Source organism: Sceloporus occidentalis, unplaced genomic scaffold (assembly GCF_023333645.1).
Source record: "Sceloporus occidentalis isolate IW3139 unplaced genomic scaffold, rSceOcc1.0.p SCAF_6, whole genome shotgun sequence".
NCBI lineage: Eukaryota > Metazoa > Chordata > Lepidosauria > Squamata > Phrynosomatidae > Sceloporus > Sceloporus occidentalis.
The window spans coordinates 68,933,896-68,961,214 of record NW_028316986.1 but is presented as its reverse complement, the minus strand read 5'-3'; the positions used below and the strand labels follow the sequence as shown (position 1 = coordinate 68,961,214).

General features: G+C 40.5%; 2 protein-coding genes across 4 annotated transcripts in view; one reads left to right on the top strand and one right to left on the bottom strand.

Moving 5' to 3' along the window:
- GNPAT (glyceronephosphate O-acyltransferase) overlaps nucleotides 1–9,637 on the bottom strand; it is a 56,298-nt gene extending 46,661 nt beyond the window's left edge. The window contains exons 1-3 of one of the 3 annotated variants that reach the window (XM_089529961.1): nucleotides 9,470–9,536; nucleotides 1,848–2,050; nucleotides 27–215 (exon numbers count right to left, since the gene is read on the bottom strand). In XM_089529961.1, the coding sequence (XP_089386087.1) occupies nucleotides 27–134 (108 nt within the window). In that variant the 5' untranslated portion in view covers nucleotides 135–215; nucleotides 1,848–2,050; nucleotides 9,470–9,536. Of the gene's footprint in view, nucleotides 1–26; nucleotides 219–1,847; nucleotides 2,051–9,469 lie in introns of all 3 variants that reach the window. The other 2 variants (XM_089529963.1, XM_089529960.1) reach the window with 2 other exon arrangements.
- Nucleotides 9,638–10,003: 366 nt separating this feature from the next.
- Nucleotides 10,004–26,807, top strand: FSAF1 (40S small subunit processome assembly factor 1). The gene is made up of 7 exons (XM_089529964.1): nucleotides 10,004–10,189; nucleotides 14,130–14,479; nucleotides 19,582–19,638; nucleotides 21,202–21,297; nucleotides 22,314–22,400; nucleotides 23,364–23,416; nucleotides 24,210–26,807. Exons 1-7 carry the CDS (start codon nucleotides 10,087–10,089, stop codon nucleotides 24,334–24,336), a joined length of 873 nt encoding a protein of 290 aa, XP_089386090.1. The 5' UTR covers nucleotides 10,004–10,086; the 3' UTR covers nucleotides 24,337–26,807.
- The last annotated feature ends 512 nt before the right edge of the window (nucleotides 26,808–27,319 follow it).

Genomic DNA, 27,319 nt, shown 5'->3' with positions numbered 1-27,319 from the left:
AAAAATCAGACAAAAACTTTTCTCACCTGTCGGATGACATACTGAACTTGCTTAGACTGTAGAACAACAGTTTTAATAGCACTTGGTTTGCAAGGAGAAAGTTCCTTATAAACAACAGGAGTGTAACATTTCATTGCATATCTGAGGTCACTGGATTGCCGCCTCTCCTCCAAGATATCTTCAAAGTCATCTTTTTTCTTTGATGTGAGATTTTTCTGCTGGGAACATCATGAATAAACAATTAAATATTGGCCACTTTTGCCTATCATGTGAAGCCAAGCCATTTACTTCTATTTTGTTAAATCTAGCTCACACAAACAGAGAAATCAGGCATGGGCAGCTAGGTTCATACACTGTGCTATTATAAATCAGGGTGGCTCTGGGTTTTTTTTTTTTATTCCATTCACCAATCCATTTAGCCAAATTACAAATTTAGTTGATATGCTTTATATTCTACAGTCAGCCATTCTTATACACAGATTCAAGCATCCACGGTTTGAAAATGTTCCAAAAAAGTATAAATTTCAAATATCAAACCTTGATTTTTTATTTTTTATAAGGGACACCATTTTGCTATGTCATTGTATTTAATGGGACTTGAGCATACATGGATTTTGTTATACACGGGAGTTCTTAGAACCAAACCCCAGCGGATAACAAAGGTCCACTGTACTTCCCTCTGGGAGGTAGGTTAAAGGTACCTTCAGATCCCTTGATATGAGCGTCTAGTCATAACTGACTGTAAGTGGCAGTGCTCATCTCTGTTTCTATGCCGAAGAGCCTGCATTGTCCAAGGACTGCTCTGGTGGTCATTTGGCCAGCATGACTTCACCAAACGCTGTTACCTTCTCACTGAGAAGTGGTACCTATCTAACTACTTGCATTTTCACGCTTTCAAACTGCTAGGTTGACAGATGCTGGGACTAGTGACAGGAGCTCACCCCATCATGCAGCACCGGGCTTCAAACTGCCAACCTTCTGATCTTCTGATCATCAAAATTGGTGTTTTAATTTATAGCACCAATATTTGTAAAAGCTACAGGCATACTTCCGTTAACAAAGAGACAGGGGTTGATGGTGAGTCAGGCTAATTTGCTTTACCCTTTTCATTCTGTTTTCTTGTTCATGCATACTCAATAAAGAATTCTGGGTGTTATAGGCAGAGACATAAACCTACAGTAAGATCAGCTAAAGAAGAACCTCATTTTTTCCTAGCTCAAATTTTATTTCATTTACTGCAAACCCATTGCTGCAACAGGGCATCAAAAGGCTGTGTTTCTCTAGCCCTCCTTCACTATCCTTCAATGATGATGCTAATTTTAAAAAAACCTTCCAGCTAGACAAAGGACAAGAAGGAAAAGAGGAGCTGGGAAGGCATACAATAACTAAGTAAAAAGGATCTTCTTTGTTACAGTGAAACAGATGTAAGTACACACACAAACCAGCACAGCAATTAAGAGAGATCCAACACAGTGTTTAGGTGAGATGAGCCTTATACTTGGCTGTCTGAACAGAAAAGTTTTTACTTCTGTCTCCTGCTTTTCCTTAGCATGTATTTTTGTATTTAAACATATAGAGGAAATTAAGTGTCTCATCTATGGCTAAGCTCACAAGCAAACAGGGGAGATAATAATCCTATAATTTGGTACCAGAGGTAGAAATAACATGAAAAGAGCAGAGGCAGGTTCCTCAATAACACACACAAACTTTAAGCAAGCTTCTTATTCAAAACTAACAATCTGTGCATGTGAAATGATACAATCAGGTCAAATAAGCTTTGTGTAATTTAATAAAAAACATTTCCAACATTATAGAGACCACTTGAAAGTTTCCTCCAAAATGCCTACAAGGATGATTTTTTCTTTCTTTCATCAGACTCCGTTTTCTTCTAATTTCCATTTTGGTGGCCTAATTTATAGGTCTATGCTTTTAAAACATGCTTCAGGTAAATGATGTGGTAGGCTAATTTGCTTTCCATTTTCTTTCTGTTTTGACGTTCCCACACCAAAAGTCTGTTTTTCTGGCCCTTCTTCACCATCCTTGTATGCTGCTGGAAGGTATAAAAGTAGTAGAGAGTAGACTTAGTAGAGGCTTTATTCACTGAGGTATACCAATTTTTTTTTTAAAAAAAAAAGATGCTGCAGCCTACAGGTTCTAAAAAAAGCAGGATGTAAATCATATCAACTAAATTTGTCATTTGGCTTAATTGATTGAGGAATGGATTAAAAAAAAAACCTAGAGCAACCCCTAGTTTATAACAGTTCAGAGTATGAACTGTAGTTTTCTAAGGTACCTGTTCAGCCCAGTATCAATATCTTTCCCATTTCCCACAACCCACGTTGTGACAAGACTCCCTGAAATGCCCATCTGTTCTTGTTGTGTTCTTGTTGTATGCCATCAAGTCATTTTTGACTTATGGCAACCTTAGGGGGTTTTCTTAACAAGATTTTTGTGTAGAGGAGGTTTGACTTTGCCTCCCTCTGAGACTGAGAGTGTGCGACTTGCCTAAGGTCATTCAGTGGGTTTCCATGGCCAAGTGGGGATTGTAATTCTGGCCTTCAGAGTCATAGTCCAACACCCAAACTACTACACCATGTTAGCTCTCACAAATTTAAATTCCTGTTCCATCATCTGACATTTGACTGACTAGGATCACTTCTGTTTTGTCTGAATTAAACTCCTCTACCTCAATAATACATACATCCCATGACTTTAAGCACAATGAGGCTTCCTGGGAGCATCTTTTCTTGATTAATCAAATCCTTGTAAACACTCAGGCAACACTATTCCCTTGGACATTCACAAGCTGGACTGTTCACTGCAACCAGGATGATATGAACTAGGACTGAGGAATATTTGGTGGACTACAAATTCCATCACCTTGATCAATAACATGTAGAGGAAGCACACATTTAACACCCATGACACAGATTTTGTCATCCAGAACAATGGCAGCTGATGCTCACTCAGGATCACAGGGTAGAGTCAAGCTAAAGGGTTACGAGCCAAATAAATATAGTTTGCTATCCAAAATTTTCCCTTGCAAAATCTTTGTTGTTGTTGCATTCCTTCAAGGCATTTCCAAGTAATGGTAATCCGAAGGTTACCCTATCACAGGGTTTTTTGGAGCTGAGCTAAGAGCATGTGACTCACCCAGGGCCACTCAGAGGGTTTCCATGGGTAAGCGGGGAATCAAACCCTGATCTCCAGGGTTTTAGTACTATACCCAAACTACTACACCACACTAGTTTTTACAAGATCATGGGTCCAAACAGACAGGCTAAAATAAAGCTGCTTCAAGTCACTTTGGAGGTATGCTGTTTAAATGCGTCCTAAGAGGCTGGAAGCTGCACCAAAGCCATGATCCAGTCCTAAGGATTGTGGAGCAGCTTTGGCACAACTTCTGGTCTCTTAAGATGTGTGTGTCATTTAAACAGCATACCTCCAAACAACTTCTGGTCTCTTAAGATGTGTGTGTCATTTAAACAGCATACCTCCAAAGTGTCCCAAAGCAGCTTTATTTTGGGCTGTCTGTTCAGGCCCTTAGATACTTATTTATCCCTTGCTTAGTAGAATACTGGGGATTAGGTAGGTGGTGCCCCATCTTGCCATATATTAGGACCACTGCTGATATAGAACATCTTTAAAAACTTACCTGGATTCTACAAACAGGAAAACTGTTCACTGGGAATTGTTAATAAAAACAGATTTACAGTTACCCTTGAAAGGAAACATAGCTAAGATGTAGATCAGGGATGAGCAGCATGTAGTTCTGTTCAGTAGTTCCTTCTATTGAACTGCAAACCTTTATCAGCCTTCTCTACAGGACTGATAGAAGTTGTAGTACAACAACATCTACAGGGCCACACGTTCCATAGATCTGAACAATAGCAATGTTTAAGTGATCTTTCACTGTTTTAAAATTTTTTAATCCTTGAAATAATTTTATAATATGCCATCCTGAGATCTTCTGATACAGGGTGGAATATAAATATTTAATAAATACCACTAGTGCAAGACTGTTTCCTTTACCAGCACAAGAAGAGGTGATTACTAAAACATACACAGAAAACAGATTCTGTAATTTTATATTTATTTATTGATTTTGTATCCTTTCTTTCTTCCAAAAAGGTAAATCAGAGCAGTTCACAAGAAGGTACAGATAAAAATACAAGAAGGTACAGATAAAATTTTTAAAAGTGTCCATGTTACACAACAGTAAAACCGATTACAATATTAAAATACAATTGAATTAATTAAAAAGAACATTGATGAAAAAATACAGTACCTGCCTGTTAAAAGCCTCTTCCTCTGCTGCAAGTCAGATGTCAAAAGCAAACCTGAATAAGAAGGCTTGTGCCTCCTGGCAGATGGCCATCAAGCAGGACAGCTGTCTAATCTCCCTTGGAAGGGGATTCTGCAACCTGGGAGGGATCAATGAGATGTCCCTTTGTCTCATCCCTGCCTAATGCATCTCTGAGGGAACTGGAGGAAAGAAGGGCCTGTCTAATTGTCTCCAAGATCAGGCAGACTTGGAGAATACAATCTTCAGATAGTCCATACTCAGGCTATACAGTATATGGTTTTACAGGTCATAACCAGCACTATTGATTTGTCCCAAAAAATATAGCCAACGAAGCTATAGTAACAAGGAACTTGAACTGCTCTTTCCCCTACAATAGCCTGCAGTCAACGGTCCATGATTTTGGAGCGCTTTCTGAAGACAGCTCCACATAGAACACATCACAATAATCAAACAAAATATAACTAAGTCATTCATTGCTGTAGCCAAAGCAAGCATCTCCCAGAATGGACACAGTTAGCAGACTAACCTCAGCTTTGTTAATGGACTTTGTTAATGGACTGCCTGCCATTAGAGAAATCTGGACGTTCAGGGTTGAATCCAGAAGGACAAGCACACTACGAACCTAAGTCTTCAGAGATAGCTTAACTCAGTATACAGTATACTGGTAGTACTGAACTCCGCAAAGTTTGTACCAGCACTTTTAGCAGATTCCTATATATGTTGAATCAACAGTAGGGACCAGACAGAACTCTGAGGAAAACTTCAGGCCATATCACATCAAAAAATATCTCCCAGCACCACCTTCTGGAAAGATCATAGGACGGTGCTGTAAAACAGTGCCTCCAAGTCCCATCCCAGAGATATGGCTCACAAAGACTTTATTTATTTATTTATTTATTTATAGCCCGCATAATCACAAAGAATCCGGGCAGGTTACAGGAATAAAAGTGTATACAGAATACAATTAAAAATTCAACATTAGCCCCTTTCCAATCCCCAATACCTCTTCTCTCCCTCCATGATGGGAGATGGCAGTTGTTGCCATGGAGGGAGGGCTCCATGACTGACAGTATTGAAAACTGCTGAAACCAAATCAACAGACTCTCTCCATCCCATTAACAGGTTTGAAGATAGATTTTCTAGAGCCAATTCAGTCTGTTTCATCCAGGAATCCTTGAAGTGGACAATCCACCACATGCTCCAGCAATTTGGCCAAGAATGACATCTTGGACATTACTCAGAAGTTAGCCAGTGCAACTGAGTTCACGAAGGACTTGCTCAGCAAAGGTCTTATCACTGCCTTCTCAGGTATGCTGGACTCCTGACTTCCTGTAGAAAGGCATCCACCACTCCCCTTACCTGTTCAACTAACCCCTTCTCCCAGTTACTGGAACTGTTTCAACTACAGCATTCATGTCTGAATGAGTCTGAGTGATTTTAGCCACAATTTGTCAATGTCGATTGTTCACAATAAGCTATTCCTATGACACAGGAACAGTCACTTCAAGACAAAGTACTTTGTAAAACTCTTCCACAAGATGTGAGAACTCAAAGGGAAGCTGAAACTAAGAGCTCAAAATTCTGCAACACAGACTCCAACCATACATGGAGAGAGAAATTCCAGAGGTGTAAGAAGTCAGAAAAGATGCACTAGGGACCACACTGCAAATGAACAATGGCTAATGGAGCGGACAAAGAAATTCCAGATAAAAATCAGCATGTGCTTTATAGACAATATTGAAGCATTTAACTGCATAGATCACAAAAATTATGGAAGGCTCTTAAAGTATGAGAGTGCCACTACATCTGAAAGCCATGATGAGAAATCTCTACTTTGCAAGAGGATATGGTTAGAACAGAATATGGAGAAACAGAATGGTTTCCAATTGGCAAAGGGGTTAGGTATGGCTGCATTCTATCATGCTACTTGTTCAACTTGTATGTAGAAAATACCATATGAAGAGCACATTTGGACTCAGGAGGAGGAGGAGTGAAGAAAGGAGGAAGGATCATCAACAATCTAAGAAATATGAATGATACCACATTACTAGCAGAAAACATTACAGACTTGGAACAATTATTAAGAAAGATCAAAGAAGAAATTGCAAAGGCAGGGTTACTGCTGAACATAAAGAAAACAAAAATAATGACCACAGAGGATCTACATAAATTCAATCTAGACAATGAGGAAATTGAAACCATTAAAGAGTTCCTGTGTCTTGATTCAAACATCAATCAGAGTGGAGACTTCTGCCAATCAGAAGACCACTAGGAATGGGGAGGGCAGCTATGAAAGAACTAGAGACGATCCTAAGGAGTAAAGACATACAACTAAGCACTAAAGTTAGAATCATACACGCCATTGTATTCCCCAACATCATGTACGGATGTGAGAGCTGGACAGTGAAGAAAGCAGATAAGAAGAAAATCAACTCATTTGAGATGTGGTGCTGGAGAAGAGCACTGAGGATACTGTGGACAGCCAAGAAGACAAACAGATGCGTGCTAGAAGCGATCAAGCCTGAACTCTCCCTGGAAGCCAGGATGACTAAAGCCTGCAACACACAGGCCAAAAGAAGTGGCTTCCAGTTGCTTCAGGGACAACACAGCCCAAAGCTGCTCTGATGCCGCACTCCAGTCCTTTGGACCGGAGCAAAGAGAAGTCAGTTTTAACCAACTCCTGGTGGTGAGGCTTGGGGCCAGCGGCAGCGGACCCCTTTCAGAACAGGCTGTGTGGTCGCTGCTGTCCTGGCCTGATTGCGGCTGTCTGCTACGCCCCGAAATTGAGGCTGCCATATTTTGTCCACATCATGAGAAGGCATGACTCATTAGAAAAGACAATGATTATAGGAATGGTAGAGGGTAGTAGAGAAAGGGAGACCACACGCCAGATGGTTAAACTTGATTAGGAAGAGCTACAGGATCTGAGCAGGGCAGTCAAGGACAGGGTATCTTGGCAATGTCTCATTCACAGGGTCACCATTCTTCTAGGATAGTATTTTCCATGTCCTTTGTGGGGGGGAAATGTTCCATACAGAATAAAATGCCCTTAACCACTATGGTCAGATAAGAAGTCTGAATCGCTATCAGAGCAATTGCAATTACCAGTGTGATTAAAGTACTATTCAAATCAGCTCTGTCAACACAATAGTTGGCATTAATACCTGGCACAAATATAGGTACACCATCACACTTATACCCTGCACTTTAATGAAACAACACATCCATGTTCTGACAAAGGAAAAGACAGGTTGAATGTACAGTATGTGGGGGATAAACCAAACTAAACAACAGCTTTGTTTCTTTGATTTCTATCCTGTCTATTTTCTAGGTAGGTGCTTAAGGCAATTCAGAAGAAAATATAGACAGATATTTATAATATTAACATATGGTTAAACAAATTATAATATTAAACATGTGAATTAAAAGCAGCTTGTCAAGGACTTCAATTAAAATAGTACAGCATTCGCCAGTTAAAACTAGCTATGGGTCAAGCTATGGGGAAGAGTAAAACAAGAGTATTGCCTTTCTGTTCCATCCTCATGAAATTTTCCTGCAGTCCCCAAATTTCTAAAACTGCAGAGACTGAGACATTGAGAATTTTTACAGCTAGGACTCTTCTATTTACTGTGTTCGCATTCCCTTGGTATCTTTGCTTCTTATTTCTGAATACCAAATTTTTACTTCTAAATGCTCAACTGATGCTTTAAGTTATTGCAATGGTAGAAAGTTGGGGAATGGAGGGAAATTTCATTGGGGAGAGCTTATTTGGAAGGAGAATGTTCTCACTTTGTTTTCCCCACCCTGTAGCTGCATGCCTCTTCAAGTCCCTTTCCTCAGTAGCTAGACCAGCGGTTCTCAACCTGTGGGTCGCAACCCCTTTGGGGTCAAATGACTCTTTCACAGGGGTCACCTAAACCATCGGAAAACACATATTTCCCATGATCTTAGGAACAGAGACACCACAATTTTATGGCTCGGGTCACCACAACATGAGAAACTGTATTAAAGGGTTGCAGCATTAGGAAGGTTGAGAACCACTGAGCAAGACCATGGCCCAAATCTACTTGGATAAAAAGGTCTTTGCCTGTTAATAGAAGAATTGAGTTCCACAGTATGGAACAGCTGTTAGGAAGGACTTGTCTCACTCTTGGAAGGTGGTGGTACCGACAGAAGGGCTTCCCTTAAGATCCCCTCAAATCCAGAGATTAGAATAGCAGAATATAATCCTAAAACACATGCTTAATCGCAAACAAATGGACCTGGGGTCCACACATTTAGCCCCAACCCTGTGTGCATGCCTTCACATTGCCCCTCGACTAATGGAGAGCCCATGAATTTTGGGGGGTTTTCTTAGGTAACAGATGTTGTTGCTGTTGTGTCTGTTCAAGTCGCGTTCCTTCAAGTAGTGACCCTAAAGTGAACCTGTCATGGGATTTTCTTGGCAAGATCTGTTCAGAGGGGATTTGCCATTGCCTTCCTCTGAGGCTGAGAGAGTATGGCTTGCCCAAAGTCACCCGGTGGGTTTCCATGAACCCCGGTCTCCAGAGCCTCAGTCCAGCTTCCCAGAAGTGATTTCACAGCATCATAGAACCATAGGAGTTGGAAGAGACCTCAAGGGCCATCTAGTCCAACCCCAGGGTTGGGATTTTGAAATCCAGGTGTTGTTCATTAGCTGTGTTGCCGTGAAAGAGATAAAACGCAAAAATAATCCGAACAGAAAGCTCCTTTGTACTTTTGGGATTTAGCAGAAGTAAAAAGGAGCTAGTTTTGATGACTTTGCCTTCACAACCTGAAAGTGTGAGCTTTTTCAACTGTTTGGGTTAACCCTGAACATCGCCTTGAAAAACAACCCACAAATGCAGGTTAAATTTAGTTCCTGCACAGGATTTGTCCAGTGTGATAAACGCCTTATGGGCTGTGTCCACACTGGAGAGATAACCCGGTTTGGCAGCGCTTTAACTCTTTGTCTGACTCTTTGCTATGGAATTCTGGGAGTTAGAGTTTGTTGTGGGGCCCAAACTCCAACTCCCAGAATTCCATAGCCTTGAGCCAGATAAAGAGTTAAAGCGCTACCAAACCGGGTTATCCCTCCAGTGTGGGCGCAGCCTCAGACCGCTTCCACTGCCCTGGCCCCGCTCCCTTCCCTTCCTTGGCACCTACCGAGTACAAAGGGGGCCCTCGTCGGGCGGCAGCCCCAGCAGCCATGGCCAGCTGCCGCTCTCTCCTCAGTCCTGCGCTCCCTGCGGCTCCCTCCTCCTCCAGCGGCGGCTGGCAGCGCCCATGAGCCCGCCTCTGCTCCTCTGCAGCCCAGCCACCGAAGGAGGGAAGGAAGGAGGCAGGCGCTGCTCACTGTTATGTCAGGCAGTCACTCAGTCGTTGAAGAAGGGCGGAAGTGCTTAGTGGGCGCCGCCATTTTGACCCCGACGGTGGCCCCAGAGGGCCAAAACTACTCCTCGCCCTCTTTTTTTCTTAAGTTATTTTAACGGTTTCAAATTTTAATGTTCTTTTTTATAATTATTGTGTGCGAGAGCCGCCTTGGGTCCCTTCTGGGAGAAAGGCGGCGTACCTAATATATATATAGTCACTCAGTCGTGAGGGAAGGGCGGCATAGCAATTTGAGAGAGAGAGAGTCACTCAGTGGGCGCCGCCATTTTGAGGGCGACGGTGGCCGCGCTAGGCCAAAACTGCCTAGATTTCCTCTCCCATCCCTTTCTGCTTTTAACTCCCTGCTGGTTGGAGTCAAGGAGAGGGCTGCGGCGGGGTTCCAGTGTGCCATCATGGCGAAGGAGCCGGTTGCTGAGGAGGAGAAGGAGGGCGGAGAGGCCTCTGCCTCCGCCAGCCGCCTCTTGGGCAGCGTCTTGGACTCTCTGTACGACTTCGGTGGGTGTGGCGGACACGCGTGTTTCCCACGTGCGGAGGGAATACACGTGTCTCGCTGTGTGTGTGTATGCGATTCCCCTTCCCCACTCTCACTGCAGAGCAGGACAAGGAGTAACCCCACAGTCGCCACTCCTCCCTCCCCAGCGCTGCTCCCGACTCTCTGGCTGTGCAGTTGCAGAATTACACCCGACTTCAATGCCGCGGCCGCATCCTGTGGAGCCCCGGCTTCTGGTGGTAGTTCATTGGAGAATCCCTCTGGCTGAGGACGCCAAACGCCCTTCCCTAAGCTGCAGGCCCCAGGACTCCATAGGGCAGAACTGGGTGGCAGGGAAAGTGGCATCATCATGCCATGGCTGTGTAGCCTCAGAGGCCCCGGGGGCTGTGCCTTGAACTGAATCTGTGCCGCCAGAGCAGGATGCAGCTGGGCGGTGGAAGAAGCTATAAATCTGGACCACTCCAGGCCACTTTCTGCAACTACAACTCGCCCTCAGCAGAGTTCAGCACGTTTTAAGGCGGCAGGGCTTCCTGTCACAAGGAGCTGCTTCATCTTAAAACAATAATACATTACAGCCTGATCGCAAAGATTTGCCAGGCTAAAAATCACAGCTGGGAAATGAGGGTCACTAAAATGTCACAAGAGGGATAGTCTTTTGGGTGCAGCATTCCCGTGAGGTGGATGTTACAAAGCGTGGGATGGGAGGAAACAGAAGTCTCAAAACTGAGCCAGATGTTAGATTTCCAAGCCCCAGCGTTGAAATTACAGACTGGACCGTGAGGCCATCTCAACTGATGTAGCATTAATGACCGCTCTGCGTGGCAGAAAAGAAGTCCCTTCATTCCCATGGGAGAAGTACATTATTTCCTGTTTGCGGGGAGCAGAAGGCCAAGTTAATATGGCAGTTCCCATATAAGCAATACTGGATATTTAAGCTCAGGGGTGGGAATCGCATGACCCTCAACATGCTGTTAAACTGCAACTCACAGCAGTCCTACCAGTATAGATATCGGTCAGGAATGCTGGGAGTTACAGTTCAACAGCATTTGGAGGACTGCATGATTCCAACCCCCATCTAGGTCACAGGCTAGTACTATCCAAATTATGAAAAGGGATTTTGCAGTACCTTTGAGACTAACTGAAAGATAGAAGTTAGTAGCATCAGCTTTCATAGACTACAGTGCACCCGTGCCAAACATAGCTTTCTACATACGCTGAAAGCCACGCAGGGGCTGATGGGGTGCATGCTCATGGCGCACATGTGCCACCACGCCATCACATGCACAAACCCCATTCATTTAAATGGGACTTGGAACGGATCCCCTGCATAAAGCAAGGGCGCAATGTACTTCCTAAAACGAGTCTGTCTCAAGCCTACAAAAGCTCATGCTACCAACTTCTATTTTTCAGTTAGTCTCAAAGGTGCTTCAATACCTTTGCATACTGATTTTCCAGACTAACACAGTTATGTCTGTGTATATAAACTGTATTTACTTATTGAAAACGTGGGCATATGCTGGGGGTCAGCATATGCCAAAGCTGCCCTTCTGATCCTCTACATATGCCCATGCTTGCAGTAAATAAATACTGGAGATCAGAAGGCCAGTTTTGGCACATACTGATTCCCATGCAGGCAGCACCACACCACTGCAGCCACCGTTTTGGGAAACCATAACCTGGCCACTTTTAAGAACAATAGAGTTTGCTTGGCTTTCCTGTTTTAAGGTGGTGAGCTGCCTCCCTTCCCACTCATCCACAGGCATCATGATTTCCACCATTGATCTAATAATTGTGAAACAGGCGTGGTGCTTCCACCCCATCAAAAAGAACAAATTGGTTTAAATCTACCCAGAGGTTGTCACATGAGTTTCTAGGATGCACACTACAGTATAGTCTGGTTAGGCAGATCAACTGGGAGACCTCTCCCCTTCAGATATTTCCAAATTTAGGGAAATGAACAGGACAGTTTGAGAGATGCATAAATCTTTTATCATTTTTTCGGTAAAAGGTTAATAGGCTATTTATGGAAACATAACAGTTGCTGATACTCCACATGAAGGTGGAATGTACAAGTTGTATTTCCCTCGTCCAAAATGCTTGGGACCAGCAGTGTTGAAATTTTTTTTGGATGTCAGAATACAGTCTCTGTATTTGCATCTATGTACGTAATGAGATATTTTGGAGATGGGGTGCAGGTCTAACCACAAAATTCATTTATGTTTCGTATGTACCTCATATACATAATCTGAAGGTAAATTCATACAATATTTTTAAAAATTATGTGCGTGAAATAAAGTTTGTGTACTTTGAACTATTAGAAAGCAAATGTGTCATTATCTCAGCCACCCATGAAAAAAGTTTTAGTTTTAGGAGTATTTTGGACTTTGGAATTCCAGATGAAGGAGACACAACCTATAATACACAATTCAGTATAGTAGTATACAGCACCATTCCAAAGTAAGTTGGAGTATCAATTTCCTGTTTGTCTGGCATTTATAAACAGTAATAACATTCAACCCCACACATTCATACCTTATCTCATTATTATAACCTTGTGTCTTTGGACATGAAAGAGAAATGACCTCATCTATCTGGACTTCTGGATTTTAATACTCTTTTTTTTTGTTTACGGAATTAGCCAGCCAATCTATTCATTGCATCTGAACACAGCGTCTCTTGTATGATGTACACTGTAGAATCTCTCTCTGACTCCTGTGCATAGTTTATATCCATAATTCTTATTCGTAGCTGTCCAAAACTGGCCATGCTGCCTTTCTTGGTGCCAAATGTTGTTTTCTTGGAGTATTCAGATCAAAGGCCAACTAGACACCAAATGGGATTTTAATTTTTTAAAAAATATCTTTTTAGCTTGCCAAGTGATTTGGTGGCTACCACATTTTATTTTTGTAAGGACGATGCAGCTGTATGCTTTGTTTAGCTATACAGCTTGTCTCTGAAACAAAGGTCCAAAACACACTGCAGAAATAATCCAGTTTGAGGCTGCTTTAACTGCCATGGGTCAATGCTAGGGAATTCTGGGAACTGTAGTTTTGTGAGACATTTACCCTTCTTTCTCAGAGAGCTCTGGTGCTACAATAAACTACATTTTCCAGAATTCCCTAGCAGTGAACCAGGGCAGTTAAAGTGGTGTCAAACCGTATTATTTTTGCAGTATGTTTTGGACCAAAGTCATTATTTCATTTTTGTCCTATGTAACATGCTTGTGACACAGACCATTATTCACATTGTAAAGATGTGTGACTGATGCTAAGAGAATGTGGCCATGATTGCATGTCACAATAAGCCATGGTTTGTGTTTCTTGCTTGGACCATGAACTACGTCTTCTTCATTTCTTGTTTCTTTCTCTCTGCATCTTTTTTCAGCTTCTGTTTCAGAAGCTGAAACTTGAAACCCAAAACTTGTTTTGGGAAACAAGTTAGGAACAAGTAACAGTTAACAGTTTGAACATTATGACAAGTTATGATTTTAAAAAGTCAGTTTTATAAACCAACAATTTAAGTGTTCAGTTGTTCATTAACAAATAATGGCTTGTTAGGAAAAGCTTCACCTTGCCCCCCCCCCCCAAATTAAATACACATTATGGCTTCTTGTGATGTGTGAACACAATCAGTGACTTCTGAGACCACCCAGGGCAACAGTGAGTCAGTCTGAGCTTGAACATAAACCTTTCCATGTCCAGCATTAGCCAATATCAAATCTTATTCTTGTTTACTTAGAAGGAAAACATAGTGAATTCAAAAGAGCTTATTTCCACATTAGTACACATGGGATTACAACCTGAACATGTCTAGGATCAGAAACTGTATTTTTCATATGTTTCTTCACAACCCATACATTTATAGAAAGTGAAAGTGGAAAAAAACCCAACCTCCAGCGTTTGGTGAGTTGAATGAGGTTTACAAGACTTTCCTTTCAAATTTTAGGTGAATCGTTGCCAAATGGACACAAAAAGAAAAAGAAAAATTCACAAGAGAAGTTAGCAATGACTGCCAGCAGTATTCTATCGGAAGACAAAAAGATGAATCCTGAATCTGGTACAGCAATGCCAGGCAAGAGAAAAAGTGCCTCCAGCTTCTTTGAAAGCCTAAAAGATGAACTGTCATGTGACTGTATTACTAAGAACAAGTCTCCCACAGAATGTAGGTTCCCAAACGTAGCCATGCTTACATCTGCTCAGCAGGAAAACACAACAGAGATTGAAGTTGTGACATTCCATGGTCCACACAGAAAGAAGAAAGCTAAATTTGAAACTCCTGAAGTTGATAGCTCCGAGGTAAGATTCAAATCAAATTGTTATGCAGAAGCAAAAAATTCAGTAGCTAGACGTTTTTCAAAAATATAGTGAATAAATTCAGAAGAGTTCCTATCCAGCCAGCCCACACAGTCCTCTGTTTTGAATTGCTAGCAAAAATGGTAAAATGATCTTGTTCAGTGTACAGAAGCTACGCTGTTGGGTCACTTGGAGTCAATTCCCCTCCAGATGGATAGGCAAGTGGTTATTTATAAGCCTTTATTAGTCTACTGTAGTCCTAACAATTGTCCTCCTAATTGCATTTACTCAGTAACATAACTTTCAGGTTGTGTTCAAATAAGATATGAATTAGACTTTTCTCCTTGCATGTGTTCTATCCTTCAAGGTGCTAGCAAACAAACTGGAAAGCCTCTACTTAACCAAAACCTTTGTGTCAAAACTGTACTTATAAGCCAAGATATTAAACAAATTCTAAACTGGTTCCCTGTCCTGACTTGTTAGCAGCAGTGCTCATGCCATGAAGGGGCTGCATATGCAAATAAAAGGCTTCTTATATCTTATCGTATTAAGACAAATTATGATAGTATGAATTGAAGCACTGAGCTTAGTGGAGCTTGGATCCAAATGTGTTTTGGATTGCAGTCATAGTGAACTAGGAGTTCACCAGCAAAAACTGCACATAAAAGTGTCATTCTAAGTATTGTTTAAGGATGCCTTTATGGATGTATTTTGAATCTGTGACAGAATTCAGAGCGTTTGGAGAAATGTATGTCAAAAAATATGGAGTGGGTTATTAATCTCCTTATGACAATTACTAAAATTACAAACTCCTAACCCCCCTCTTTAGAAGAATGCCTTTGCTGAGTATGGGATTTGCATTAAATAATTGAAGATTGCTTGATAATGTTCAAGAATATTGATTTATAATGTTCAAGAATGGTAGATGTTATTACAATTTGAGATTATTTATTTATTTTAAACAAGACTATGGCTTGATGAAGAGAAGCAAGAAAAACAAAATAAAAAAATCTGGCAATAGGCAATCTACTTTTACTCCTAAAATATCCTTTAGACACACTTATCTAGGAGTCAGTCCCATTGGACTCAGTAGGAAGGTGTAATTTTGAGCTGTTGTGTGCCTTCAAGTTATTTGCAATTGATGGTAACCATAAGACAAACCTGTCACAGGATTTTCTTGACAAGATTTGTTCAGAGTGACAGTAAGGGCTGTCCGACAGTGGAACACACTCCCTCGGAGTGTAGTGGAATCTCCCTCCTTGGAGGTCTTTAAACAGAGGCTGGATGGCCATCTGTCGGGGATGCTTTGATTTAGATTTCCTGCATGGCAGGGGGTTGGATTGGATCGCCCTTGTGGTCTCTTCCAACTCTGTGATTCTATGAGAGTGGGTTTGCCTTTGCTTTCCTCTGAGTCTGAGAGAATGTGACTTGCCCATTGTAATCCTGTGTGTTTTTGCCAACCAAGTAAACTTGTCATATGCTGCTCCCTTTCCATTGCCAAGCTTGGTAAAATTGTGTTTTAAGATTACAACTCCCAAAATTCCTCATCCATTGGGGGCAGTGAGCATGGTGGCTAGGCAACTGCGAACTGTGGTTCAAAACAGTAATTTTTGCAAGCTCTGATTTATTGCATTGTTCTGTGGCACTCAGATACCTTCCCAGGAAGCACAGGTTTTTTTCCATTTAATATAATTCTTTAATGTGTGAGATGGACAAGAAAGCCCTAGTGTAAGATGCATTTTTTCTACCAAGGAGACCAGGCTGAGTAGGTTTATGGTGTAAAGGTGCTTTGAGGTATTATTCTAAGTAGGTTCTTTCTGGCCTTACTGTGGCTTTACTCAGTCTGATTTGCAGTTGCATTATTTTCACAGCCAATCTAGTCCTTGGAGTTCCAGGCTATGGTTTCAGTTAGTAAACATTTAGCAGTGATTATTCTCTTATATGTAGCCACTGCTCAAGACCAGTTTAATAAATGAGTATGAGGTGGCTATAAAAAGGGTGTGGGGTGGGGGACTGTTACTTTCAGATAGTTTAATCAGACTTTCTTTTAAATGTGGGGTTTACCACTGCAATGGAATCATAGAATCATAGAATCATAGAGTTGGAAGAGACCACAAGGGCCATCCAGTCCAACCCCCTGCCATGCAGGAAATCCAAATCAAAGCATCCCCAACAGATGGCCATCCAGCCTCCGTTTGAAGACCTCCAAGGAGGGAGACCCCACTACACTCTAAGGAAGTGTGTTCCACTGTCGAACAGCCCTTACTGTCATGACGTTCCTCCTAATGTTGAGGTGGAATCTCTTTTCCTGCAGCTTGCATCCATTGCTCCGGGTCTTAGTCTCTGGAGCAGCAGAAAACAAGCTGGCTCCCTCCTCAATATGACATCCCTTCAAATATTTAAACAGAGCTATCATATCACCCCTTAACCTTCTTTTCTCCAGGCTAAACATCCCCAGCTCCCTAAGTCGTTCCTCGTAGGGCATGGTTTCCAGACCTTTCACCATTTTAGTTGCCCTCCTTTGGACATGCTCCAGTTTCTCAATGTCCTTTTTGAATTGTGGCGCCCAGAACTGGACACAATATTCCAGGTGGGGCCTGACCAGAGCAGAATATAGTGGCACTATTACTTCCCTTGATCTAGACACTATACTTCTATTGATGCAGCCTAATGATTATTGTCTAAAACACTTCCATACTATCCAAAGCCATCTCAGGTATGAAAAGAAGTAAAAACAAAATGAAAATGAATAGGTATTCTGATATTTTGTGTGTGTGTGTGTGTGTGTGTGTGTGTGTGTGTGTATTGAGAGAGAGAGAGAGAGAGAGTTAGTTAGTTTTAAATCCTCACTTTCTTCCAGAAGACAGCTTTAATTCCTTGTGCTGCATACTCAAACTAGTAAATGTACAAACTACTGCCTGTGAGCATTTGTGGTTTGATGTTGAGATTAAGCCATTGTAAGGAATATTTGTGTTGGACAGTCTGTTTCCACTCACCTGCTCACTTGTACACTGCTGGGACTTGGAACTGAAGCTTGGAAAAAATATCTTTTTGGACTATGACTCCCAGAATATCCTGCCAATAGCAATGCTGTCTGCAGGGTTCTGGGACATATAGTTTGAAAAATAACTTTTCTAGGCCCTCATGGGGCTCACCTATTAGGAAACTGGCTCCAGATTGACTCAGATATGTGATTCAGCATCATGTCATGACTGCTATTAGATTGCCAAATATTAACATTTCTCAAGAAAGAAGAGGGAGTCAAAGGAATATTATTGCTTGAGATTTATCAATAGCCAAGTTCTAATAGATAATAGCATTAAGCTCTTGCATTACTGATTCATGTTAGTATGAATGTTGCAAGTAACATAATAAGGGACAGAATAGAAGTAGACTAAAATAACATTTGAAATCTTGTTGCAAGACAGCTGTGTCGCTGGTGGTGACTGCTGCTGTGTTCACTGCCTTTTTGTTTTTCTTTGTCATGTGTGCCAGTTTGGGCGTTGTGGAGTTTTGCATATTTAGTAATACACAAAACACATTTTTCGTTCTGTTGGTAGCTGTAAACCAAATATTATGTCCTTGGGTGGAGCTTGGAAAACTTACTTTGTTGAACGATGGCTCTTGGAATGCTCCATCCAGCAAGCCCAGTAGCTGTCTTGTCCATGGCAATTTGAAGTTGTAGTTCAAAATAAGTTTTCAAAGCTCTTAAACAAATTATTCTGTTTACTATATTCCTGTTTTGCTTGCCCATTTCCCAAGGCTATGAGGAGGCAGCATGTTGTCTCCATTGTTTCTTGCCATAAAAGACTTGTAAGGCATGCCATTATAGATGATCAGGATATTGTCACATGCCTGGAGTCATTAACAATGCAATGCCATACATGTTTATACAGAAGTAAGTTCCTTTGAGTTCAAAGGTATAGTGCCCGAGTAAGAAGATATAGAATTGTAACTTTAGTGAGCCTCTGATGAAAGATCCTAGGCCAAAACCATGGTATTATGTTGTGATCTGCTACCTGGATAAGCAGATGCTTGTGAGTTACTGTATACCGTATATACTTGACTATAAGTCAACTTCATGTATAAGTCGAGGGCAGGTTTTGGAGCCAAAACTATGGATTTTGGTATGACCCATGGATAAGTTGAGAGTAAGAATTATGGTCATGTAACAAAGGATCTAAAGGATGAAGCAAAGGAAGACAATGCCAAAGAACTAACAAAATTGCAGGAGGCATAATTGTGTTCACACTGAAGGATGGATGGATGAAAGAGTAGAGGGAGGTCAGTGCTTCCAGGAGAGATTCCACTCTTGCGTTTCACCAGGAGATGGTTTCTGTTTTTATGAGAGTTAAGGTACACTTTTTATGAGAGTACTTACACTGACCCATGGATAAGTCGACTCAAATTTTTTGGGTCACTTTTTTGACTAAAATTTCTAGACTTATACATGAGTATATACAGTATACTCAACTATAAGTTGACTTCATGTATAAGTCGGGGGCAGGTTTTGGGACCAAAATTATGGGTTCTGATATGACCCGTGGATAAGTCAAAGGTAAAACTTAGCAGCATGTAACAAAGGATGTAAAGATGAAGCAAAGGAAAACAATGTTAACAATTTTTTAAAATGTTGACAGGCATAACTGTTTGTGCTCACCCTAAAGGCTGGGTGGATGAGGCAGTAGAGGGGGTTGATGCTTCTTTTAGGTGCTCCAAGGAGAGATTAAGCTTTCACCTTTCACCAGGGCATGGTTCCTTTTTTGAGAAGAGTTAAAGTGCTGACCCAGGTTTTGGGGAGCCAATTTTTTGACTAAAATTTCTAGACTTATAAATAAGTATATACAGCAGTGACTTTACCTCCCTGGCTTCAAGAAAACAGGCCATAACATGGGATATGCATTCATATGCTTGTCATGAGCAGACATTAAAAAATGCAGTTGTTTGGCCTTGCAAAGAACTTTTATAATCATTTGCTTCTCAAAATCTTGTATTTTTTAAAAAGTTAATCCATAACCTTAGATGCACATGACTGGTGTTATTATGTGGCAAAATACACTCTGTTAACAAAATATTCTTGGTGTTTTTAAAATATGTGTCTACAGGAAAAAGCATCTGTTCAAGAAAAGCATGGAGATGGCCAGGCGTTTAATCTGGAAAAAGTAAGTCACTTTTAATTATTTTGGTATCTCAAGGAAACTGCACATCTAGGTCTAAATACAGTTGCTAGTCTCAAACAGAATAGAACCAAGCAATGGAACTTACATAGGGTTTGATTTATTACTTTCCAATTGATTTGATCTGATCTACAAGATTGATCCAGGAGATTTATATAGGGTATGAGAATGGTTCTTGTGGAAATGGGAGAAAGATGTGTTCTCTGGGGAAAGAGGAGGGACACAACACAATCTTGTGCAAGGAGTTTCGAGGATTCCTTCCAGAAGAGTATCCATACAGTTGCAGGCAAATGCAAACTATTTGCTTAATAGAAATCATGCATATATCCATCTCTCTGCCCCCACCCCCATTAAAAGAACACAAAGAAGAGATTAAAGAGTCACATAGGCCCAAATCCTATACTAACTGAAGTAGATCCATTGAATTAATATAATTTACATCAGTGCTGATTTAACAAGTATTAATTGATTCAGCTGTTCTGCTGTATTTGGGAATGGTGATTCGAGATAGCTAATACTATGACATAATAAGATCTCTAGAAAATAACCCTGAGGAATAGGGCCAGCTCTGTCATTAAGTAGTGTGAGATGGTTGGCTACAGGCAGCATATTTTGAGTGTCATAACAAAAGCTGCATATTGTTATTTTATTTGTTACTGTTGTATTTCTGATACCTGGGAGACAGAGAGGTAGTTGTGATATTATTTTCCTCATGTGCCAAAGTATTGTGGCTAGCTTTATGGTACTGTTCTAGTAATCTGAATTGGTTGGGTAGGGAGTGTCATCTGCTGCTTCATCTAAGATAGCAAAATGGTTTGCTGAGGAAACTGAGTGCATACAGAAGGGCTCATTTCATTCCTGGAAGTACCAAGATTCAGATACAGACAATGTGTCTTTCATTGGTTTGAGGGTGTGGGTTGATCTTCATGATCTTTGCTCTAGGCAAGGTACACATGTGCCTCAGAGAACACCTTGTGCCTCCTCTTTTGTACGGCTTCCTGTCAGTGCAAATTGTGCATGGCAAGCAAACTCAAGCCCTTTTAGATAGTTGTGGCCTGCAGTGTAAGTGGATTCCATTTGGATTTTCTAGCCAACCTTAGGCTGAATGCAGCAACTATTGCTGGACACACCAGTCTACCTCCTACACTTCAATAAGTGTCGTAGCTCAGAAGCAGAGCACATACAGTCCCAGATTCAATCTCAAGCATCACCATTTTAAAATGATTAGGTATCAGGTGATGGGAAAGATTTCTGTTTGAACCCTTATAGGGTTACACCATTGTAATTCACTAACAGGCAGACACTTTATATGTTGGGTGGGAAAAGTTCCTTGTGCAAAGTTTAAAAATGCTCATAAAAATTGGTTGCATTCTGCAGTCCTTTAAATGAATGCCCCACTGCAAATTTGTATTGTGTTGGTTCTTAGTTCCAATGCATGTTGACATTCAGTGATTTGCAAGAACACAATTCTCTTAAGAATAAGTTGCATGATGCCAGTCATCTGTCTGTGGATGTTTCAAAGACAGTGCTGTTACCTTAACACTTTAGGCCCGTTTGGAAGTGCACCAGTTTGGAATCACTGGATTTGAGAAGAAAGAACAGCGGGTTTTGGAACAAGAACGTGCCATCATGTTGGGAGCAAAGGTATGGTACTGCCTTCTCTATTGAGAAATGACCTATGCAAGAACTAAAGGAGGTTGTAACCTAAGAGGGGGAACTGCACATGACTGTGGCAAACCTGTGACTTTGAACAAGGATCATTGCCAAATAGCTCAACAGTGGTGAATCAGGGGGATTTTCCAGTAGGCAAGAAAGTAAACTGCAAACCTTTCTTCTGCTTTCTTCTCATCTCAGCCATTTTTCCACAGTGGAACTTGCAGTTCTTGGTTCAGATTGACTTCAGGTTCTACTAAATCTGCAACAAAAGCAATATGCTGACTTCTAAATGAGAAATTGGGGAGTTGGGGGTGGGATTGTTGAATATATTGAATACATTTTTGACAAAAGTCTCCAGCAAACATTTTTGAGATCCTTGAATTATTAATCTGTTTTATTTTATAGGACAAAAAGGACATACGTGTGTAAGCCTTTTGTATGCACATATTTCTTCCAGGATGCAAGCCAGAGTGTTAACTCAGCTGATAGATCATTATTATACACATACCCAGGCCAGAGATAAGTGGGTGAGAAATTGTAATCAGTGGATTGGAAGAACGGGAATGCAAATAGTGCAGGGAGTGTTCATTCCATTAATAGTGTTCAATCACTAGCAATGATTGGGTGGTAACAGAAATTTTAGCTGCTGTTTAATTTAATTAATGACCATTGCTAAGCTGATTATCACCTTTGATGCATTTTGCATTTCATTTCCCTCTGACCCCATTGAATACACCATCCACTGACCCACCCACCAAAGTATACACATTAAAATTTGCTAAGTGAGGCAAATCATGGTATGATTGTTGTATATTTATATTTAAAATTTAAATAAAATTTAAAGACATCTAAACAAATAATATTTAAAGAAATATAGGCATCATCTTACAAAAGGATACAATTCTCTGTTCTTACTTTACTCTTTAGGCTAGCTTTGTCTTTTGCATTTATTTCCATATTTTAGAAAAATTGGTGAAACAGCCATTTTTAACCTATTATTGCAGCCTCCTAAAAAGGAATATTTGAACTACAAGATTCTTCAAGAGAAAATTAAACAAAAGAAAGCGGCAAAGAAGGAGGAAAGTGTGATGGTTTGTATGAAGTATTTCTTATAAAAAAATGCAGAGTGCAACCTTTTGGTAGACCAACTGTCAGGTTTTCACATTGGAAAAATCTTTGTGGTGTGGTCACAGCAGTGTTCACAGTTTAGCTAGAGAAGAGCTGTATAGACTATCTAGGGCAGAGTCTGATCCAGCTTCCCCAGCCTGGCTATGGAATTATGGGAGCTGAATTGCAGCATATCTAGATACAGTTGGCTCTTGCCATCCATGGATTTAAGCATCCATAGATGGCCCCACCCCATTCATCCCAGTGGCAGGGGGGTCATGTGGCTGCGCTAGAGAAGTAGCACACAGTGCTCCACCATTGGGAATAACAGAATTTAAGGCCCCATGTTTTTTGTTATCCATGGGGCGGTGGGGGGGGGGGCACCGGGAATGGAATCCCTGTGACTATGAAGGGCTGACTGTAGTATCACAAGGATGGAGATTGGACAGGTTCATCCCTAGCTGCAGGGACGTAGCCAAGGGGGGGGGGGGTTCTTGGGGTCCGGACCCCCCCCCCCTTCCCTTAGAAAAATGAATGGTGTGTGCTGCTGCACCGCCCCACCCAAGCCCCATTATAATGATGGCACTTAGTCTGGACCCCCCCCCCCCTTCCTAAAATCCTAGCTATGTCCCTGCTAGCTGCAGGAAGGAACCATGTTTTAATGACTCAGGAGAGCCACTTAAGCAGTCCAAGAGTCAGTCCCTCCCCTTCTACAGAATCTGCAGTGGGCTATACTGATCTTAACCCTCTACTTTCAAATAAAAAATGGAGGTGATCAGAAATTCTTCACCTTGTTTTAGAATGTTGTTCAGGAGTGGCAATTTTCCTTTTTTAAAAAAAATGTAAGATTGATGCTCTGGATGGTTCAAGGGTGTACACACAGGAGAGGGGGGGCTGCATGTTGCTTATCTCTGCACTAAAGTTTTCTTATCACTCTTCATTAACAGGCAAAGAAAAATGATTTTCTCAAGAAAAGGAAGAAAAAAGGTCATGAAGGGAGGTGAGGTGACTATATAACTATATGCAGAACTGTATTAATAAGTAATAGCAAACTGGTTTTGTTTTCACCTTTGCTAATGAAACAACTGTAGGTTTATTAACAGGGCTGTCTGCATGGAGCACACAACTCCCTTGTTTCGACAGCTCCAGTTGAAATGTAAAGTTCTGGTTATGACTCATAAAGCCCCGTACAGTTCAATTTCATATTACTTGAAGAACCATATCAGTGTGCCTATGTTTTGAAATCTACTGGGAAGACCATTCTCCCTGTCCCACCAAGCCTCACAGGGATATGTAGTGGGAAAATGGGAGAGGGCCTTTGTGATGGCTTCTCCTGGGCTCTGGAATTTCCTTCCTAGTGGGTTTATACAGATGCCCTCCTTGCTATCATAGGCAGGTGAAGACCTTTCTGTTTTGGTAGGTTTTTGAAGATGGGGGGAGTGTATTTCAGGATGTGTGCTGTTTTGTTTGTTTGTTTGTTTTTTAATTATCTTGCTTTTAACTGCTTTTAATTCTGTTGTTTGTTTATTTATACCTTTAATGTTTGTATGATATGAATTATAAAGCTGTTTCTGTTTTAACTTTTTGTAAGCTGCCTTGAGCCCCAGAGTAGGGAAAAGGCAAGATATAAATAAATGATGTTGTTGTTGTCATAGTAGTAGTAAGGAGGAGGCTGAGATTGAGAATCAAATCTACTTCAGACACACTCAGTTAAATTGTTGACACCATTTTGTAGGGGCAAGGGACGTTCTTTGTATCTTGTGATATTATTTTTCATTTTCTTTTACAAACAGTAAATCCAAGAAGAAGACAAAACAGAGCATATTGCCCACAGGGCAAGTTGGAACATTTAAAAATGGGACACTGATTCTTCGTAGCAGTGACATAAAGAAAATCAAATCTTCCAAAGTGGCTAAATGACTTCAGTGCATCAGGCTGAACTGAAAAAAATAAACTTTGTAGTCAAACTTTTAAAAAGTGTTTATCTGTTTTCATAATCAAACAGGAATCACCAAGCTTTCAATAGAAGACTGTATTTTTATTCAGGAGGACTCTGCTGTATGTCACAGGTCTTGGAATAGCTGTGAAGGCAATCAGTCACATGCTATAAAGGTCTTGGATCAGCTGTGTAGGCAATCTGCCATGGGCTACAAGGCTTGGTTCAGAATAAATGACTCATTCTTATTTGGGGCCACACAGAAGCTTCCAGAAGATTGATCCCCATAATCCTTAACAGAAGTCATCAAGAAGTGCTTTGTTCCCGGTTGAACTTGTTTGGGAAAGCACATGAGTGCAATTGTCTTTCACCAGAAAATAAGCAAGACAATATCATTGGATCTGTTGGCAGTGTAATAAGAATTTATTTAAAATTTGTAAAACAGCATAAACTCATACTTTATGTTTTCCAAAAGGGTAATACGCAAAAGTTGGATTTTTTTGACAGTAAGACAAAAGAAAATGTTTCCAATTAAAAAAATACAAACTTTGCTACAGGTAGAAAATTAGAAAAAAGTTGTTTGTTATTTTTCCCTCCCTTCTTGATCTGGTGCCATATTTAAGAGATGTACATTCCACCAGATCTAAGTACATAAACTATGGTCCATTACAAAACAAAACAAAACAAAAATGCCATGATTAGAGAGGGAAACCAGAGTAAATAATGTTTTTCTTATGGAACCAGACATGAACGTAACATGTAACTTTCTTTCCAATTGTTTTTGCCAACATTTAAATTAACGTCTTCCATGCTTTTTATAACAAGTCAAGAAAAAGCAGTAGTTCTGCCTCATGCATTAATTAATTCTATAACATTTTCATCACACCATGTCTCTGGGATGTACTTCCAGTTCCCTATTTTCAACAGCTTGATATTTTTATTGACAGCATTTATGCAACACCAGGTTATGAACTTCTATGAACCCAAAGGAGAGGGTCTCTTTTTGTATTGTGTGACAAAAAGAAATTCTACTCATTAATCCCCCTCTTCAGAATGCTACCACGACAAAGATGCCAAGCCCCACTGACCTCACATCTGTCATGCAAATTAAAAGTAAAAGATCACCTTTGGAAACCAGTTAATGGAAAAAGTACTGAAGATGGCTCATTATTTCAAAAGGAGAAATATCAACCTGGTAGGATCTCAGGTCTTAGCAAGCTGATATACCCATATATCTCTGCCCAACTGGTGAAAGGAAAGCAGCAATGAATCAGGCTGTACTGATTCATTGCTGCTTTGTGTATTAAAACTACCACAAACGTCAAATTTGGATCAGTTTGAGATTTAAAGTCTGGAAAGGAACATTAGCAGACAAAGAGGTTGAAATTATGAGTAGTCTCAAAAGCAATGTAGAGTCTGTATTTTAAAAAAGATGCATGAAATAGTCTATTTGGGAAGAGTTTACATTTTTGATCTTGGTTGCACACATGGCAATTTCTGAATGCTGTTTTGAAACCATTTCTGGATTACAAGATGGCTGCTGTTATATGTAGAAATGCACACACTGCTCTGCTCTGATATAGCTCTTCTTTGTACTCATAAAAGCATATGAAAGTCATCATCTAAATGGCAAGAGTTTTAGATTGGCTTACTAGGGAGAGGTAGGGGGTACATCTAGTATTTATCTTTTTAATTATTAAAAATGTCTTTATTCTGCCCTTTTACCAGGAGATCTCAGGGTGGCAAAGATAAAGCAATATAAGCAATTCCAGATTAAAATCAATACAATTCCATTATTGCCCCTAGGATCTGTTGCCATAAAGAAAAAGATACTTTCTTCCTTATACAGAGCAGATTTTCAGCTATTTTAAATTTCCCATAACCAGGAACTACACTGCTAACTGTGTGTCAGAATAGACGGGCACTTTTTGATCAACAAGCAAATGTTAGGAATTCAACTTTACTCTTCTGAAATAATTATGCCATCGTTTGACCAAGGTTCTACTTTTTACTTGTACCAATACAGCTTTTAATTTCTACCATCTGTCCCTGAATTTAACTAATGTCTTATTTTGGAAATTAAACAAGGTCAGGATTGGTTAATACTTTGATGGGACTACCAGGAAATACAAGGGATTTCCAGATAGGGCCAGCAAGGAATCCTACTTAAAATTATGGAGAGCTGCTGCCAGCCAGTGTTGACAATACTGGACTAGATGAACTAATAGTTTCTGACTCAGTTTAAGACAGCATCTTATCTTCCTATAGTGAATCTATTCAAATGCTAAGACTAATCCTATGGGATTTTCCCTTCCCTAACTGGTACAGTGCTGATCTTGTGAAATGTTTAAAATAGGGTGTTGTAGGTCTAGAAAAATCTCCTACTCTATAAGTGTACCAAGCCCAACATTGGAAACCTAATGAAATAAAATGTGCAGTTCTGTGTGAATGGAAATTGCTTGGGGTAAGTGTTCTCAGATTCTAAAAAAACAGATATGCTTATTTCCCTTTAAATAAATGTTTGCTTGTATTTGGTGTTTGATTCTCACATAAATATTGTCAATAAAAATTGATAACTGCTCATTAAAAAAAACACAAACAGTTTAAGCATTAGCAATAAATAGCCACCTCACCCTATACCGTTTTACTAAACTGATAAAGCAATGTAAATTGTGGAAAGAGTCACTGAGGTTAGGAGATTTTCTAACTACACTCTCTTGCATTTGCTACATTAGTGTTTCAATGTTCTGTTCAAGGATGTTGTAAAGGTAATTAAAACACCAAAATTAGGTTTAAGGGAGGCAGGCCATTTCTCTGCCCTAGCTAAATCAGTCCCATAAGCAAGTTATCTGTAGAAGAAATGTGTGAACATCCTGTTACAAGTGTGTGAAATACTTCTCAGGTCTACAAACCAAACTTGATGTGAAGTTCATTGTGTTATTAGTGTGCATACTTTTTGTTATGTAA

Bases quoted from the DNA above. Each gene is read 5' to 3' on its own strand.
- FSAF1 (XM_089529964.1), top strand. From the start codon at position 10,087: ATGGCGAAGGAGCCGGTTGCTGAGGAGGAGAAGGAGGGCGGAGAGGCC. The intron at 10,190-14,129 runs GTGGGTGTGGCG...TTCAAATTTTAG, and splicing joins GGACTCTCTGTACGACTTCG to GTGAATCGTTGCCAAATGGA. The intron at 22,401-23,363 runs GTTTGTATGAAG...CTTCATTAACAG, and splicing joins AGAAGGAGGAAAGTGTGATG to GCAAAGAAAAATGATTTTCT.